The sequence below is a fragment of the Centropristis striata genome, chromosome 1, assembly GCF_030273125.1.
Source record: "Centropristis striata isolate RG_2023a ecotype Rhode Island chromosome 1, C.striata_1.0, whole genome shotgun sequence".
Taxonomy (NCBI): domain Eukaryota; kingdom Metazoa; phylum Chordata; class Actinopteri; order Perciformes; family Serranidae; genus Centropristis; species Centropristis striata.
This window is the reverse complement of record NC_081517.1, coordinates 38,909,970-38,928,961: the sequence shown is the minus strand read 5'-3', so window position 1 is coordinate 38,928,961 and position 18,992 is coordinate 38,909,970. Positions and strand designations below refer to the sequence as shown.

General features: G+C 37.6%; 1 protein-coding gene across 2 annotated transcripts; it reads right to left on the bottom strand.

Moving 5' to 3' along the window:
* Positions 1–1,006: 1,006 nt before the first annotated feature.
* pkd2 (polycystic kidney disease 2) lies at positions 1,007–18,245 on the bottom strand. Of its 2 annotated transcripts, none has more exons than XM_059341843.1 (15): positions 17,268–18,245; positions 15,663–15,776; positions 14,538–14,671; positions 13,518–13,768; positions 13,202–13,426; positions 11,619–11,847; positions 11,360–11,530; positions 9,299–9,480; positions 9,093–9,213; positions 8,881–8,979; positions 8,095–8,216; positions 7,339–7,456; positions 7,068–7,231; positions 5,913–6,060; positions 1,007–1,972 (listed from the first exon to the last, which is right to left on the bottom strand). In XM_059341843.1, the coding sequence occupies exons 1-15, from the start codon at positions 17,689–17,691 to the stop codon at positions 1,763–1,765; spliced, it is 2,712 nt and encodes a 903-aa protein (XP_059197826.1). In that variant the 5' UTR covers positions 17,692–18,245; the 3' UTR covers positions 1,007–1,762. The 2 variants fall into 2 exon arrangements, with proteins under 2 accessions (XP_059197826.1, XP_059197835.1); XM_059341852.1 differs by having other exon boundaries at positions 7,068–7,228.
* Positions 18,246–18,992: the final 747 nt, after the last annotated feature.

The following is an 18,992-nucleotide window of genomic DNA, read 5'->3' as shown; positions in this document are numbered from 1 at the left end:
GGTGTCACCATGGGTTCTTATGGGTTAAGGTCCAGAAGACATTTTAGCTAATCTCTTCAAACAGAAAAATTTAAATAAAGCTAATCAAAAAGCTAAATCGCTACACTATATTTTGCAGGGGCACTGTTACTGCATCCAGGGCTTAGTTCTGCCCAAGAGGATAGCGGTTGGTTTAATGAAATACAGGAGCGTACACCCCCCCACCCTTTTTTTTTTTGTAAAATGATGACAGGAGCAACCAGACATTTCCCCAGCGATGGCGCTCTGGAGATGGTTTGGTTATGTGAGACTGAAATGCAAATATCTGTTAATATAGATTTAAAAGAGCCAGGATAGTTGTTTCTCCCTGCTTCCAGACTTTATGCTAAGCTAAACTAGTGTTAATACAATCATTTAACTTTCAGTGAATGCACATTTTTTCCCAAACTGTCAAACTATTTCTTTGAGTTTACACTTATACAGTATACATGGATATTCAGTAAACCTACAATACAAACCTTTCAGTTTTATTATTTTGGTGAAAACCATGTATCACCAGAAATATTACCCAGCAGAGTTTTCTGACATGCAACAGTGACATAGTTATATATGTGATGTGTTTATTATTTATGAATATCTACATTTGTTGTATTATTTTAAAAATCAGACTGACTTTTTTCAGTACTTTTGCAACTCAGTAATCTTGATTATTCAGCTTTTGCACAATTTCCAAATCTTTTTTGATTTTAACAGATCACTGATTATCTGTAATTGTTGATATTGTAGAAATACCCCACATAGATTGTAAGTGTTTACCTTTTCTATTGTTCCAAAGACAATTTCTTTTCTACACATAGATTTATATTATGTTACAGCTTTTCATGACCATTTATAAAACATTTTTCATGTAATGTTGTTTTTTGTGTTTATTTTTTATAAAATAGAAGCTAATGTTCAAGATACTTTTGTAAAATATTTGTGGTTGTTGTCACACTTTTTACCCAAAAGTATAACAAATAAAACCAACTTATATTTTAATAACACTTTATTGGGCATAACAGATTTAAAAAAAGAAATAGATTGTGTAAAAAAAAGAAATAAAAAGTAAGGCACATAGAAAAATAAAAAATAAATGCATGGGTTTCCCATGAACACTAAATGCACTCCAAATCGAAGTTTGTTTAAAGTTACAATATGTATCATAAAATTATAATAAGCTATTTAATTTGAAGCTTAATTGATGTACAGAGGGTGAGTAAATATGACAGAATGTGCCACACTTGTACCTACTGTGTATTAAAATGATGAAAGAAATAATAATCAGCATAATTAACAGTCATAGAAATGCCTTTTTGGTATTTGTGTAAATGCTGCGATGTGTGGATACAGTAAACAAAAGCAGGTGAGCATATTTCTCATGTAATACTGAAATCATACGCTGTGTATTATGAGCATAGCTGAGTATACCTGCAGACTGGTGTGTGTTATATTTACTGTCATGTAACACTCTTCTGTAAATCCTTCAATTCCATTCAACTTTTCATGTTTCCTTTCATCATCCTGTAAAGTTATATTTGATGTCTCATATGAGAACCTCACTTATTTTCAGTGCATTTAAGTATATGAGGTGCGTTTGATTTTTATCACCTTCTTTATAATACATCAAGAAATTGTTTCTCATTTTGTTCTGTATGAATGGTCCCACGTCTTCAGTTGCTTGTACCGCTGCAGGGGGAAATTTCCAGCAAAGAGTTTCTTGCCAGAGCGGAATATGCTCCTGTCCTCACAGATGGCCGCTCCCGTTTGTGTTCGCGTCGAGACCGTCTGTAGACAGCGAGGAGGACGGGCGGGGCCGGGGGCCGACAGGAGTGGCCGGCTGTGGGTGGCTGACCTGTGAGACCATATCATCGGACTCCCAGCGCTCCAGTTCCTCCCTCACCAGCCTCTCCATCTGCTCCCTGTGGACGTCTGTGTCCCGACCCAGACGCTCGTCCTAACACACAACAACACAATTTGTAGCTGTACAGTTTGTTTACATGCACATAAGAAACCAGGTTACGCAGAATATATGACAATGTTGAAATATGGTAACTATAAATCTGCTTATAGAGTTCATACAGTTCTCAAGAAACCCTCTCTGAACCCTGCTGAAGTCGAGAACTATCGTCCTGTCTCACTTCTTCCATTCTTATCTAAAACTATTGAACGGGCGGTCGCTAAGCAACTCTCAGAATTCCTCCTACAGAACAATCTTCTTGATCCAAATCAATCTGGTTTCAAAAGCGGTCACTCAACTGAAACTGCTCTGTTGTCTGTGACAGAAGCCTTAAAAGAAGCAAGAACAGCAGCAAAGTCCTCAGTTCTCATTCTGCTTGACTTGTCAGCTGCATTTGACACAGTTAACCATGGCATCCTCCTCTCTACTCTCTCTAAAATGGGCATCTCTGGCTTGGCTCTGTCCTGGTTTGATTCCTACCTCAAAGGACGCTCATTCAGTGTATCCTGGCATGGACAGTTGTCTACTTTGTCTTGCCTCACCACAGGGGTTCCCCAGGGCTCAGTGCTGGGACCCCTGCTATTCGCTATCTACACCACCTCTCTGGGTGAGGTTATCCGCTCACATGGCTTTTCCTACCACTGCTATGCAGATGACACTCAGCTCTATTTGTCATTTCCTCCTGATGACCCATCGGTCTCTGCTCGGGTCTCTGACTGCCTCTCTGACATAGCCACTTGGATGAAGGCACATCACCTCCAGCTGAACCTTTCAAAAACTGAACTGCTGGTCCTCCCTGCTAAACCCACAATACACCACAACATCAACATCAAGATTGACTCCCTGTGTCTTTCACCCACCAAGGTGGTGCGAAACTTGATGATTGATGACCAACTCACCTTTTCCAGTCATGTCGCCTCAGTTACCCGGTCATGCCGCTTTGCACTTTACAACATCAGAAAAATCAGACCTTACCTAACTCAACATGCCACTCAACTCCTGACACAGGCTGTTGTCATCTCAAAACTTGACTACTGTAATGCCCTCCTGACAGGCCTGCCAGCCTGCTCAGTAAAACCGCTTCAGATGATCCAGAACGCGGCGGCGCGTCTGGTCTACAACCAGCCAAAAAGGTCACATGTCACTCCGCTGCTCATTGAGCTCCACTGGCTACCTGTTGCAGCCCGCATCAAATTCAAATCTCTAATGCTGGCCTACAAAGTTGTCTCCGGTACTGCTCCTACCTACCTGAACGCCCTGATTCAGACATATGCTACCTCACGACCGCTGTGCTCTTCCAATGAACGGCGCCTGGCTCTGCCCCCCGTTGGTCCAAGGCAATCCAGACTCTTTGCACTTCTTGTTCCCCGCTGGTGGAACACACTACCAGTTCCTACCAGAGCAGGGGCGTCCCTCTCTACCTTTAAAAAACTCCTGAAGACCCAGCTCTTCAAAGAGCATCTTCTCTCCTAGACCACATGATAAGTCTACTCCTCAAAGAATCGTCACTAGCACTAATAGCTCTTATTGCACTATACCTTGATTGTTTGCTTTTTACTCTTCCTGTAAGTCGCTTTGGATAAAAGCGTCTGCTAAATGACTAAATGTAAATGTAAATGTAATACAGCAGGACAGCATCTCTACAAACACATTTATTTATTATGGAAGCATGGCTTATTTATTTAAATTAGTTTAGTATGTGAGAATGTTTCTATCTGATTTCTTTATTTTCTTGGAATTTGTTTCTTCCAGACATCCAGTTACTTAACCCTTTATTGGGCGAAGAACTATATTTGGTAACTTCAGCGGATATCTAAACGTGGTCCCCATGTCTCTATGTGAGGTCATAGAACAACATGGATTTCTTCCAACTAATCAGCAAAGATCAGGCTACGTCACAGACAGGGACACCATGGCATCTGACCAATCAGTATGATAATAAAATAATAATATTAACTTTATTGACCTTGACCTCAAATGTAAAAATGAAAAATTTAGAAAAAAATATATGCAAGAAACAGTCATACAAACCGAGTTATTCTTCAGTGACTTGTACGAGGAGAACTTGAGTATGACAGCATATTAGGGCCAAGTATGAATAAAAATACAAACCCGGGGGAGGGGGGTAATATTTCGAGAAAAAAGTTGCAAATTGACTAGATTAAAGTGGCAAATTTACAAGAAAAATTTTAGCAGATTTAAGAGATTTAAAATGGAAAATCTGCTCGAAAAAAGTCGCAGATTTACGAGAAAAAAGTGAAAAAAAGCAACTTTTTTTCTCCTAGATTTGCCAATTTAATATTGTAAATTATTTCTCAAAATATTACCCCCGTCCCCCGGGTCCATATGTTTTTTTTAAAACATTCTGACAGTATGTAATATCCTCCAATATTGTCTAGGGTTGAAATTTGGAATTTGCAAGTATTTCAATGAGTGCCCTATTAAGGGTTAAAGCACCAGTTTGTAGGATTTAGTGTTACCTAGGGGTGAGGTTCCAGATTGCACCCAGCTGAATAGACCCCTTATCAGAAAACATCACACACTGCTACTGCATGCACGTCGGTTACAGAAGGAATTAGTAGTAGTAAATAGTAGTAAATACAAGAGAAAACTTTAATGGCAGGAAGAGTTGTGATCTGTTTCGAACATGTCGTGTTGTGCGGTGGGCTGCCAAAACCGAAAAGGTACGAGTTAAAGTCTTCATTTTTATACATCACATCATTTTTTTTTATACATTTACATTTTTTATACTTGTCCATCCCAAGTGATAACTTGTCATAATATTGAGACAGCATTTAAACAGTAAAATAAAGAAAAAGTCCAGTGAGAGAGTAGTCTTTTTTGTCAGCTAGTTTTCTTTGCGATCACAGTGTTCTTATTGGCGGCCTGGGTTGTTTTTTTTTTTTTTTGTGCAAATGGCACGCACGCGCATTGTCAATGTTTGTATACAAATAATTGGTCTATAGAGCCCCTTAAATTCTCTGCGCTGATCCTTTAAACCTGCCATTTTTGTCTTCTTTGCCACTTGAGGGCAGCAGAAACAAGCTGTAAGCACACTACTGATATATTATCCCCTGTTAACACAAACAGCACACACTGAAGCATATGAATGGAGTGTGAGCGAGAGGATTTTGGAAAGATTGCAGAGCAGATTTTTTAAGTCGGAGGCTTGACAATATTGCTGCAGTACCATTCGCATAATACGTTTCGAAGCATGCCCAAGTCAGACACAGAATACATCTGTGTATCGTGCTCCCATTCTATTTTCTGTTACAAATCATACTCAACAATGGATTTCACAAAGGGTTTTCCTTTTTGGAGCACTGAGCTCTTTGAGTGAAGTGGGTAGATATCTGAATTATGCGTGTATCAATATTGAACGGCTTTGAGCAGGGTAGTGGAGTCACATGCTCCAACAGATACATAGCAGCATTATTCATGTACAGTACAGGCCAAAAGTTTGGACACACCTTCTCATTCAATGCGTTTCCTTTATTTTCATGACTATTTACATTGTAGATTCATTAAAACTATTAATGAACACATGTGGAATTATGTACTTAACAAAAAAGTGTGAAATAACTGAAAACATGTCTTATTTTGTAGTAAGCAAAGGGTGGTTTCTTTGAGGAATCTAAAATACAAGACATGTTTTCAGGTTTTTCACACTTTTTTGTTAAGTACATAATTCCATATGTGTTCATTCATAGTTTTGATGCCTTCAGTGAGAATCTACAATGTAAATAGTCATGAAAATAAAGAAAACGCATTGAATGAGAAGGTGTGTGTCCAAACTTTTGGCCTGTACTGTATTTAATGTCATATTTCTGGCCATGTGATACATGCAAACCTCTTCTTTTAGCTCTTTTTGAAAATGATTTGGCTCTTCAGATGCTAAAAGCTCCACACTGAGCCGACTGTCTCCACTGTGTCTCACCTCAATGACTCCGTCCAGCAGTCGACCCAGCACGTCTCTCCTTTTGAGTTTAGCTCTTTCCATAGTTTCCAGCTTCACGATCACGGCATCTATCTTGGACACAATGCTGCCGATGGAGTGCTCCATCCTGTCCACACGTCTCACCAGCCTGAGAAACACACAGCCACACAGCTAGTCTTCATTATGTGAAATGTGTCACAATAAATGTGTCATTATAGTTCAGATTAGTATGAAAAATGCATGTGTATGTATGATTATGACATTTTTAATAATAAGTTATTAGTTTAACTTTCATGCATCAATAATCTGCATGTAAGTTTAAAAATATTTATTCATTAATGTTCATACTACTACATGCAACAACTTATTTAACCTATTTAACATGCTAAAATATATTTTCTTGTGAGCAATATCTGTAAAATGCAAAGTACTCTCAGGAAAACAAACAAACAAACAAACACAAATACATACATATACATATATATATATATATATATATACAGTACAGGCCAAAAGTTTGGACACACCTTGTCATTCAATGCGTTTCCTTTATTTTCATGACTATTTACATTGTAGATTCATCAAAACTATTAATGAACACATGTGGAATTATGTACTAAACAAAAAAGTGTGAAATAACTGAAAACATGTCTTATATTCTAGTAAGCAAAGGGTGGCTACTTTGAGGAATCTAAAATACAAGACATGTTTTCAGTTATTTCACACTTTTTTTGTTAAGTACATAATTCCATACGTGTTCATTCATAGTTTTGATGCCTTCAGTGAGAATCTACAATGTAAATAGTCATGAAAATAAAGAAAAACGCATTGAATGAGAAGGTGTGTGTCCAAACTTTTGGCCTGTACTCTATATATATATATATATATATTATTATTATTATTAATAATAACAATAATAATAATAATAAATACCAAATAGCAGAAATGTATGTATTTAATGTATAGAATGTGTATAGAATGTATGTATATGTCTTATTTTTTTAATTCTTATTCTGTCTTCTATATCTATCTGTGTCTGTATCTTGAGCTGCTGTAACAACTAAATGTCCCCAATGCAGAATAAATAAAGTAATATTTTATTGTATCTTAAGTTACAGTATAATAATATTAATGTTAAAAATAAAAGCTGCATACACTTGAAACTCTTCATAGGAGACGCCTCCTGAGCTGCTGCCGCGGCGGCGAGAGCTGTGGCCGCTATCTTCATCGTCGTCTTCCTCCGAGTCGTCCTGGGTTCGAGGGAAGCTCCGCCCACTGCTGGGTCTAGTCAGCGAATTGCGTTCCAGATCCAAGTCCTCCTGGCGAGCGAGCAGAGACACACTGAACATCTGCAGGCTGAGTAGGCTCACACATACATGTAGGTCGTGTTGTGTTTTTCCACATTGTTGCTAGCATCACCACTCACTCTCTCTTTCTCCAGGTCGTCTCTCATCTGCTGGTGTTCGTGCTCTGTCAGCTCCTGGTCGCCATCGTGATCGTACTTGGCAAAGATGGCCTGGATCTCTGCGTCCGTGTGGCCCTTTCTGAGCAGAGACATGGGTGGAAATAAACACAGTCAGGTCAAGTAGCATATTATTTCTATATTTAAAAACCCAAACAATAATAAACAAGAAATAATAACTATAAAATTTCCTCTGGGGAAATTCTGAAAGGGCCACGGGGGCTACTGCCGGTGTGTGTACACTATGATGATATTCTACAGAGATTTCAAACTATGCCCTTTAACCTCAAAATGTGTGTGTGTGTGTAGTGAAAATCGCATAGTTACCTGTGTGTGTGTGTGTGTGTATGTGTGTGTAATTAAAATCACATAAAGTTACCTGTGTGTGTGTGTGTGTGCGCGTGTGTGTGTGTGCACACGTGTGTGTTTGAAGCATGTGTATGCATGTGTGAGGAGCTGTGCACGCTTACGCGCATGTGTGTGTGTGTGTGTGTGTGTATCTGTAACTGTAATCACATCAAAGATCAAAGGCAATCAGATCAAAGCAATCAACAGAATTAACTGGCACCTGTTCCGGCTCAGTGACAGCAGAGGTAGACAGGCTTTGCCCCGAGCACTGGTCCCTACAGCTATTGCTGTATGGGACCAGTGCTCGGTGCGATTGCCCCGAGGCCCTAATAATAGTTATTAGCCTTTAGCGTTATTCAAGGTTTTCTTCACCCTTTAAGATCCTGACGGAGTTCGTCAAAGTTCAGTTTCCCTCCGGCCTGACGCAGACTGTCAGAGATGTCGTCTACTGCCGTCTTCTTCAGTCTCAACTTCATCAAAGCTTTGTTACAACCCTAAAAGAGACGAATACTTGAACTTACATTTGGACTCACCAAAACAAATCAGTTAAATAACAAACTAAACTTCATTTCCAATGATATCCTTTATTTCTTAATATTTTCAAGGGATAGCAGTAAAAAAACGGACATAACAAAACTCTATACATCGAGATAAGAAGTGAACTGGAAGGAAATTAAAATTCTAGTAGTCATAGCAGTTTGGCTAAACACAGTTACGCACATATTACAGTGAGTTATTTGGACACTTGAGAATACAAAGAAAAATGTATGGACGTATCTTCAATTTAGTATCTTAACAGACCTGGCTCTAAGAAGTTTGAAATATCCCAGTTTTTAAAGAAAAAATGACTTCTTCTACATTATGTAGCTCTCCATTGTCACATCTATCCAGTTATTTATGGAAGGTCCAGCATCCTCCATCTTTTGGTCAGAGCCTGTTTCCCTGCTGCCAGCAGTAAATTCTAATATTCATTTTCTTTTCTAATATATTTTCTAATAAAACATTTCAATATCTGCATGTAGATACAGCCAGACCCCCAAAAATGTAATATCTGGAGAAGCTTCTGGAGCAGTTTTGTCATTATTACTATGACGGCTGCTGTTGATTTAATGGATTAAACCGGCCCAGCTGAAATGAATGATACATGCAGTTCAATACCTTCTTAATGAGATCAGTCATTTCCATCTCAGACCTCTGCTGCGACATGTCGGCCTTCACCTCAGAGTATGTGTCATTGATGATGGCCAGGAACATGTTCTATATATAGAAAGAATGAGAAAAGGGGGGTTTTATGTTAGTGAGGGAGCGTGTGTAAACAGAACGAACACACTTCAACATAACACGACTTCTTCATGACTTCATCTTCTCACCATGAGAATAAAGAAGATAAAGAAGACGAAGGTTGTGAAGTAGATCGGTCCGAGCACTGGATTCGCCTCCTCTATTTCTGAGAACTCAAAGTCTCCCAGAATGATGCGGAACTGAGTGAATCTATACAACAACAAAAAAATTTAATCATCAGCTGTCAGAGGTGGTTTTTTTTACACATGTGTGGACTGTACTTTGAATTACATACATGCTGGCTTGGAAGGTGCTGAAATCGTTGACTTGGGTTCCAAACACCAGGTAGGCGAGCTGAGCATACGCCAGGAAGATGATAAAGAACATGATGGCGAAACCAACGAGGTCCTTGGCACAGCGAGACATGGTGCCAGACAGCTGACTCATGGTCTTATTGAAGTTGATGAACTTAAAAAGCTGCAAGGGTGTAAAATCGTATTAGGATTCGATGACTCAACAGTAAAAATTCCTAAAAATGGAATTGTACAGCACCATTCAAACAGCTTAGTGCAGTTCAACATGCCGTCAGCTTTGTAGATAATAAAAAAAACTGAAAAAGACAAAAATAATTTATCTCTGTGAGACCAGAACATAGAAAATAATGAAAATGTAATATTAAAAAATGTAAATGCTTTGATAGCCTTAAAAGCAGTGAAAGAGTGAAATAAAAACTAGATTAACACATACATACATACATACTTTACTATTACTTTTTAATGACAAGTTGAAGATATATTATAATAAGACTTTTTTAAATAAAGTTTTGATGACATGATTAAAGAATTAGATAAAACAGATGAAAAGATGAAAAATTACCAATTAGGACAATGAAAAACAATAATATATTTAAAATCTGAAATTGTAATTTTAATGAAATTGTTAAATTAAATATTAGCTAAAAACTAGGTAAAATGGATTCAAAATACAAAACAAAGATGAATAAAATTGATAAGAAGAGAAAAATCTAGAATATTTTTCATGATAAATTAAACTAAAATAGAATAAAAATCTACGACATAAATACAATACAGTAAATGAAGAAAATAATAAATAAATAAAAATACAATATATTAATTAAATAATATTTTTAATGAATATTTTAATCGAAAGCCTGGTTCAAGTGGTTTAAGTTAACATTTAAAATTTCGACACTTCCAGCTGCTGCACTTTAAAACAACAGACTCATGCTAGACGTGAGCAGTTTAGTTTGATTCTTATGTTTCCTCTACAGCAGGGGTGGGCAATTCATTTTCCCAAGGGGCCACATGACCAATACCATGAAAGTTGTGGGGGCCAGACCAAAATATTAATTTAATCACTTTATAAAATACAGTAAATTATCTGGTTTTGAGCTGCTATTGATAAGAATATATGTTATGATGAGACTGTTAAAGTGGAGTAAATCAAATATAGTAGTAAAAAGTAGTAAATACTCCAATCACTATATCACTTTTCCATTTATGTTAAACAAAAGTGTAAATGACCTTAAGCAAGGTTCTTATTGGTGTTTTTGTAATATATAGCTTTTTTCATTTTTGTAAATTTTCTAGGTGTTTTACAATGTTGTGATGCTTTTATTTTGAAAAGGTGCCGTCCAGTGTGAAACGGGTGCTTTAATTTTGAAAGGTAGAGACAGGAAATAACGGGTAGAACGGTTAAATGAAAAATGAACGGTAAATAATAACGAGTGCGTCGTAATTCATATAAAGTTGATATAAAGTATCAAAATTCTTCTATAGTGGCTGGCTGACAGGACACAAGGTTTGTTAAAGTTTATTTTCTTCTGTCATATATATTAGTGGCTATATTTGTTGTCTTAACTATAGTAAAAGCGCTCGTTTGCTAATGTTTGTTATTGTTTTTCCACCTCATAGCTCTTACGGTGGATTCACAAGGTGACCAAGGAATGTCTTATTTTTATGTTCATGGAGCTACGATTTTAAATAAATCTTGTGCACTATCAGTTTAAGAGTCGACCGTCATTCAGCCAGGAATGCTACTAAACATACATTCAAACAGCAAAAACAATATAGAGCATGTTTGTTATGCAGTAAACCAGTAATTTATTAACTTTATACAAAAAACAATACGTGTTTTTGACAAGGTTACCTAGGTAACTCGGTTAACTCTGATATACGTAAACCGCCTTCAAAATAAAAGCACTGCGGTTGTATTGATTTCTAATTTCTGGGTAACCTCACGCAGGCCGGACAGAGACAGCCAACGGGCCGGATGTGGCCCGCGGGCCGCCCAATGCCCAGGTCTGCTCTACAGTAGCTTTAGAGTGATTATGTACCTTGACCCAGGAAAAAAAGACGATAACTGCAGCCACGTTGTTGAACTGGACCTGCAGGTTGGCCAAAGGCTCGAAGTTCGGGTGAGCGTTGTGGTTCTCCAACAGGCCTTTGAGGCGGTTCCCCACCATGGCTGTCCTGGTGATGTTCATGATAATGGCAACAACACTCAACTGGAAAAAACAGACGAAGAAAACTCAGTCAATCTTTTTTTTTTGAATGACAATACATTTACTTTATTAATCCCAAATTGATACACACCACGACAATGAGCACATCCAGACAGTTCCACAGGCTCTTGAAGTAATGCAGGCGGTGGATGCGGATCTCTAGTACCTCCTCCACCACGTAGTAGAGGATGAATAGACAGAAGGCCACCTCACACAAGCCCACAAAGTAGTCCCAGCTGGACACATATCGTATTAGGCGCACTGTCTGGAACTGCCAGGAGGTCACCACCCCGCCAGTTGCAGGGAACTCCACCAACAACCTGACAGATGCAACATTATAATAACAACTATTAGTTTTTTATTTGTTTGTTGCATTACATTCCTACAGTCACTACATGTTTTTAAATCCCACTTAAAAACCCACCTCTTTTCTCTTGCCTTCTATTAAAGTTTTTTTTCCTCCGGCAAGTGCTAGGGAATAGTGTCCCCTAGTAATCCCACAGTGCTTTTAAAAAATATCCCATCTTCTTTTAGCTTATTTTAAATTAAATTTTGTTTTGTTTTCTTTGTTACCTTTGTCAATTCTGCATTTTATTGCACTTTCTTGCACTTTTATGTGAACCACTTTGGTGCGGCTCAGCCGTCTGTAAATGCGCTATATAAATAAATCTGACTTGACTTGACTTGACTACTGAGTGCCATTGTTCTATCAATATGTGCTGTGTGTGTGTTTGTGTGCGTGCACGACTAAATGCGTGTGTGTGTGTGTGTGTGCATGTTTGTGTATGTACACTTACAGATGTGTATGTGGGGGAGGGAGGGGTGGGTTTTGTCATTTTTACTGTCTGTTTTTATTCTTATTTTTTGTAAAGCACTTTGTGTTGCATTTTTATGTATGAAAAGCGCTCTATAAATAAAGTTTGATTTGATTTGATTAAAGTTTGATTTGATTGTTCTGTCTTTTATATTTTGAAAATACATTTTAAAAGTTAAATAAGGTATGTAAATTAAGTTTCTTTGAAATGTTTTATTTTTTCTCTTTTCAGCAGAAAGTGTACAGCAATTTCGATAATTAATGAGAAATTTAAGTCAGTTTTCAGGCACACTTGCAAAACATTCACTGCCTCTGATTCCTGAAATGGGTGGGATTTGTTTCATATTTTTAAAAATTCAATATCTTTGCAATATTTGTCAGAGAGAAGAACAAAGCAGATTTTTTAAAAGAAATATTACAAAGGTACGGCTCATTCTATAAAAAAAAAAAAAAAAAGATGCTGAAAAACTCAAGAGGCAATTGTAATGCTTTCGGTAGTCTTCCAAAACAAACCACTGAAAAAACATTATTCTTCTATTTCACATGTTTTATTCTTCTTATGCCTTCCTTTTCTTATATTATATATTATATTGTTGTTAGCACACGCTGCCTTCTGATGTTTGGTATTTTTGATTGCTTAGGGTTACTGTGCAGCCTTTATTTTACTTTGCCTATTTTTATTGTTTCTTCACTTTGCTATACAGCAATTTGAGCTACACCCCCTGTATCAAAATTGCTGCATAAATAGAGTTTATTACTTTCTTACTATTAACATTAATAAATCTTAAATCAAGAGATAATCGTTAATCACAGTCCGAAATTAGCTTGTAAATGCATTTGTTGTGCTTGATGTTTCTCACCTGGCGATGCAGAAAAGGTTGATGTTCCCGTTGTAGACAGAGAAGTCGAGAAACACCGCTCTGGTGCCTCTGTCCAGCCACAGCTGGTCTTTGAGAAACTCTAGTTGTGCTGCTGACTCCTCTTTTGTACGAGACAGATCTTGGTAGAATCCTCCGCCTCCATATTTAGAAATCTGGCCCCAATAACTGCTCCCATTCATCTCACTCTCTGTTGTATACACCCACCTGAGACACACCAGAAAGAAAAGATTTCGGATGTAGACAGTTCTTAGTGTACTAGTGTATTACTACTGTCAAATTAAAAGTATGGACGTACGCGCTTCCATTCTTGGGGCCGAAGGAGGTCGTGTCCTCGTTGGTCGGGGTGTACATGTTGAAGCAGTCCTGAACCTCGTCTCTCAGGTCTTCGTGGATGGAGCAGGACTCGTTGAGGACTTTTACCTGCCGGAGCCGTGGCACCCCGAGGAGCAGGTTCTCATAGTAGATGAGACTCTGATTCTCTGGCAGGCTCTTGTTGTTGTACCAAACTTCCCAGTACATGCCATTGAGGAAAGGTCCCTCTGTAAACTACAAGTGCAGGACAGTCTGAAGTTCACTGAATGGGTGGTGGTACCAAAATATATAACTATTCTTTTAAAAAAAAAACCTACTCTTTAATACGCAGTTTTAAACAAAACTTGAAAAAATGGTTTAAACACCAATCTTAGAATGTTGGCAATCTGTATCTGTCGTGTATATTTGAAACTGTAATCTATGTTTTTATGTGACTTATGAATGATTGATGCATGTATGTATGTATGTATGTATGTAAGAATGATACTTGTTTGATTTATGTAAGATATGCTGCTACTTGCCCCTGTCTCCTGCCTTATAGGGACCACAATGGAAATAAGCCTTAGGGCTTTATTGTGTCTTTGTGTATTTTTTTATCTATTTATATTACGTATGACACAGGTTGCTGTTTTATATTTTTTATATCAAGAATGGTCAAATAAAATCAATCAATCAATCAATCATAAAAAAAAATGCTCTTCTTCTTTTCTCTTCTTTTCTTCTTTAACATATAGCACTCCTTTAGAGATGACAGTTGGCTCTTATAGTTATGTACTTACTTGATTCCTGTGGTCTATGTCTAGTACCTTCAGGTTGAATGCACTTATTGTAAGTCGCTTTGGACAAAAGCGTCAGCTAAATGACATGTAATGTAATGTAAATACTTGCATTCCACTTACATTTGTGTGCAGGGGCTTTGCTCAAAATGTGACATAATAATAACAATTAGATCTAAAATAAAAAGACATTTTAGTTGACAGAATAGATGACTTTTGCTTTTTACCTTCCAGAAATCCTCCATAGTTGACAGACTTCTGAAAGATGAAGGGTCCCCAGGAGACAGCGGTGTGTCCAGGAAGAGCTGAGACATGACTTTGGTATAGTAGTACATATTGGCACTCACCATCCCATAGGTCACTGCAGCAAATCACAATATAACAAAACCATTACTGAAAGTTATATTCCTGTACGCACTGGCTACATAACAAGCCACTCTCATTGTGCAAAATAACAGAGAATTGAGACAGAGTGGATGCTTTCAGTGTATACAAATGTGATCTTTAAATCTATTACAATGCAAAGACACAAAAAATAAACTCAAAATGAGTTTGAACAATTAGTTTGAACTCTAATTCGTTTCACCCTCGCATTACTATTCTCTGTAGCATTCAGTATTAATCAGGGAGCAGCTCTGGAAACTGCTTTTAATAGTCGAGCTCTGACTGGCAGAATACTGTATGCCTCAACTCAGTCTGCCAGGAAATCATTTCCTGATCCACCCTAAACCACAGTTTGGCATTTTACATTGCAGCGAAAAGAGAGTAGAAAAGCTTTACCATACGTTTTTTCACCACACAGATTTCAAATGTGGGATTTCTATCCTTTTTTTTTACTGTCCCAAAATGTGATCATCAGATTTGTACTGTTATTGGAATCTAAACCCCCTGACGAGTGTCAGATTCAATTTTCAGCTGCCAAAACCATTAAGCACACACTGCAAGCTTAGAAAATAGCTTTTCAGCTTCAAGAAAGGTGCCACTGAGTCACTGGATCAACTGCCAATTCAGTCCAGAATAATGTTCAAGGCACAAGTATTTACTTAATAAGGTCATCAAAATGATGCACGCATTTTGGCATGTTCCTGAAGCCTCAAATTTTTCTCGAACAAACAAAAAAAGGCTGATGATTAGGCTCCACTAGCACTTTTCCCAGGTAGATGTGCGGGTAGTCTAATCAATTGCAGAAACATTCACATCAGTTTAGGTTAAAAATGGCTTGGCAGACACCAGTTTCCTGTCAGCTGCATTGCTGACAACTCTAGTTATCACTGATGAGTCATTCCTGATGCAGACAAACCTTGTGCATAAGTCTTAAGTCATTGCAGGATTCATTTTAAATGATTACTTACATATACAAATAGTGATGAGGAATGTGATATATGTGATCATCTCCCTCAGCACGTTCCTGAGGTACCTCTCTCGACTACTGTCACTGTCCTCCATCAGCTCTGTGCCCCACAGAACTGCAAAGAGAAACAGCAAATTCATTCTTATGGAGAAGCGTGATTACACAAATACTGCAGTAAAACTATTTTCTACCTTAGTCTCGGCTATGGAGCTAGAAAATGTAGAGGTTCTTTGGACACACTAGGGGGTCTCAAATATATAAATATTTGACCTCAGACCTCAAAAAAGTGTTATTGTAAAAGAAGAAACTGTAAGAAAAAAGATTTTGTAAAATCTCTTCTTACGAGACACTTTTATTTAACATTTTGTCCTGTTTTTTCCCACTTGATTGTAGGGGTGGCACAATAAGTGATACTCTTGAGTATTGCCATATTATGTTGCATGATACTGTATACATTTTCAAAAACACTATATTGATTTTTAATTAATAGTTTACATGTAAAGATTGTTGGCAGGCAAATTGCACAAAAAGAAGTGCTAGGAAATGCAAATATGGGCTTGCCTATAGTGTCACAAGATATTACAATATATTGATACATAAAGTATTGCAATATTTTGCCAATACACAGCCCTAGTTGATTGTAGACTACCTTAATTGTATGTTAACTGTTATTAATTTTTATCTTATATTACTGGAATTTGTTTAGCCTGTTTTATTCAGGTCCAGCTAACAATTTCTTTGTTGACAAACAAAGTAGACTTGAAACTTTACAGCCTGTCTAACTCATTTGAACCTGTGGATGTAAAACCAAGTGAACTCTATGGTAACTATATAACAATGTACATTATAGGCAGTTTATCTCTCTGCAATTAAAGTTTGCACATTGAAAAATACAGTAAAAACATATAAAGATGCTGTAACAGGTGATTGAGAATAAAAACACAGATGTAAGGGGTTAACTTAGTGCATTAAATGTGTTCTTTTTTCAACTGAATCAACCAAATAACCTGTTAAAAGATATAGGCTACACTTTGGGATAGTTTAAAGTTTCATTTTTAGATGTAAAGCATCTAAGCTGCAAAATCTCCCCACAAATGTTTAAGTTATCTTTATCTTGCTTTTCCATCAGACTGATACAGTATAATGATATAGCCGAATAATACATAAAAATGCACTCTTTCTTAACTTTACTTGACTTAAAAACTTTACAGCCCTGAGTGAACCCTGACTACCAGACATCATGATATGAAAGTTTTCTATTGTCTTTACACAACATAGTGTAAGTGTCTATGCACTTTATGTGTTTTTTATGCACACTGTTCATTGCACCTTATTTGTTTCATAGCACCAACATTTTTATACTGTATATTCATATTTATTCTGCACTGGAATTCTATTCTACTCCTTCTTTAGACACTTTATATTTTATTGTATTTTTATATTTTATTGTTTGAAGTATGCCTAGGTTGTTCTTTTTACTTAATTGTGTTGTTATTGTCTCTGTGTGTAATGCTGCTGCTACACTGTAATTTCCCAGCTTGGGATAAATAAAGTATATCTATCTATCTATCTATCTATCTATCTATCTATCTATCTATCTACTTACTTCTGATCTTCTGGAGGATCTGCTTCAAACAGCTGCGGTGGTTAAGTCTGTCCTGCTGCCGGGCATCCACAGTCGGGGTCGGGTACAGTCCTCCTCGGGGGATGTGGGTGCTGCTGCCCGCGCCAGTGTAGCTGCCCAGGCCGCTGCTGCAGCTGCTGCTGGAGGCCGTGGACACCGACCTCCTCCCGGGACTCGCTGGAGGCCAGTCGGCTTCCATGATCTCATCCTCGGGTTCGAACCCCGGGTTGTCCCGACTCCACGCTTGTCTGGACGGAGGGGACGGGGTGCCTATGACTCCTCCAAGACCCAGGTCTTGATGCTGGATGTTCTCCATCTCTATCCCTTCGCCTGAGTCGAGTCTGTGAGGCAACCTGCCAGTCTGGCTCTGCGGTAGCTGCTGCGGTCTGACTCGGGATGAACTCATGGTCCACTTAGCGTTTTTTTCATTTATATGGTGCGGAGCATTTGAAAAGCCGTTAACCGTTATACTAAAAACCTCTTATAACCGTTTATAACGGCTGAAGCATGTCGGGCTTCACAGATACTCAACCGTTAAACGCCTAAAAACAAAGCAGACAGATTGGGAAAGTTAGTCAACTAACTAACTTAATAATCTAGATACATAACGCGTTAGACTGTTTATGAAAGTAAAAATCGAGATATTTAAATAACGGTATCCATGCTCCTCATAGCCAGCGTTAAGTTAGTAGTTTTCACTCTCAACAAACCATTAAGAAAACTTTCCGATCTTCGATTCCGTCTAAAAAAACGATGTCTTCCGTTATAAAGCGATGCCTTTAAAGCGTTTAAAGTTGTTACCTAATAAGCTATAAAAGTTGTTACCTAATAAGTTATTTACATGACACTGATGGCCGCATTAAATTCCCGTGTTTATGTGGAGGAAGAAAGATACTTTTCTTGCCCCAGGACAGCCATCTTGTTCTTGAACTGTTCCCCCTAAAAAAACCTCCTCATTTCTCCTGGACTCAGATTACATTAAAAGTCATGGCGTCGCAGTAAATGATGGAAAACACCTCTGTGGACTACATTTTTCTTTACTGACATAAATTCGGACAATTTCTACTAATAGTTCTCTTGGATTAACTGTTTAAATTCACAGTTTGAAAGATTTGACCAGTTTGGGATTGTTATTGTTGATTGATAAAGTTTGGAATTCAGATTCCCAAAATAAATAATTTTCTTTGAAAACGTTTTATAAATGCATTTTGAACCCTTGAAGACAACCAGTAAGCTCGAATTTGTTTTTGTTTTTTTTAATTAATACAGTATTTAGAAGAATATAGACGTTTCCATTACATAATCTCTGTCTGTTTGGGTCAGGGGTTGCCATGACAACAAGACACTTGGAGCTCATTGACTGAGGCCTGTCTAACTCATTTGAACCTGTGGATGTAAAACCAAGTGAAGTCTATGGTAACTATATAACAATGTATTTTAAAGCTATTATAGGCAGTTTATCTCTCTGCAATTAAAGTTTGCACATTGAAAAATAGAGTAAAAAACATATAAAGATGCTGTAACAGGTGATTGAGAATAAAAACACAACTGTAAGGGGTTAACTTAGTGCATTAAATGTCTTGTTTTTTTCAACTGAATCAACCAAATAATCTGTTAAAGGGTATAGGCTACACTTTGGGATTGTTTAAAGTGTCATTTTTAGATGTAAAGCATCTAAAAGCATCAAGCTAGCCTGGGTATACATCT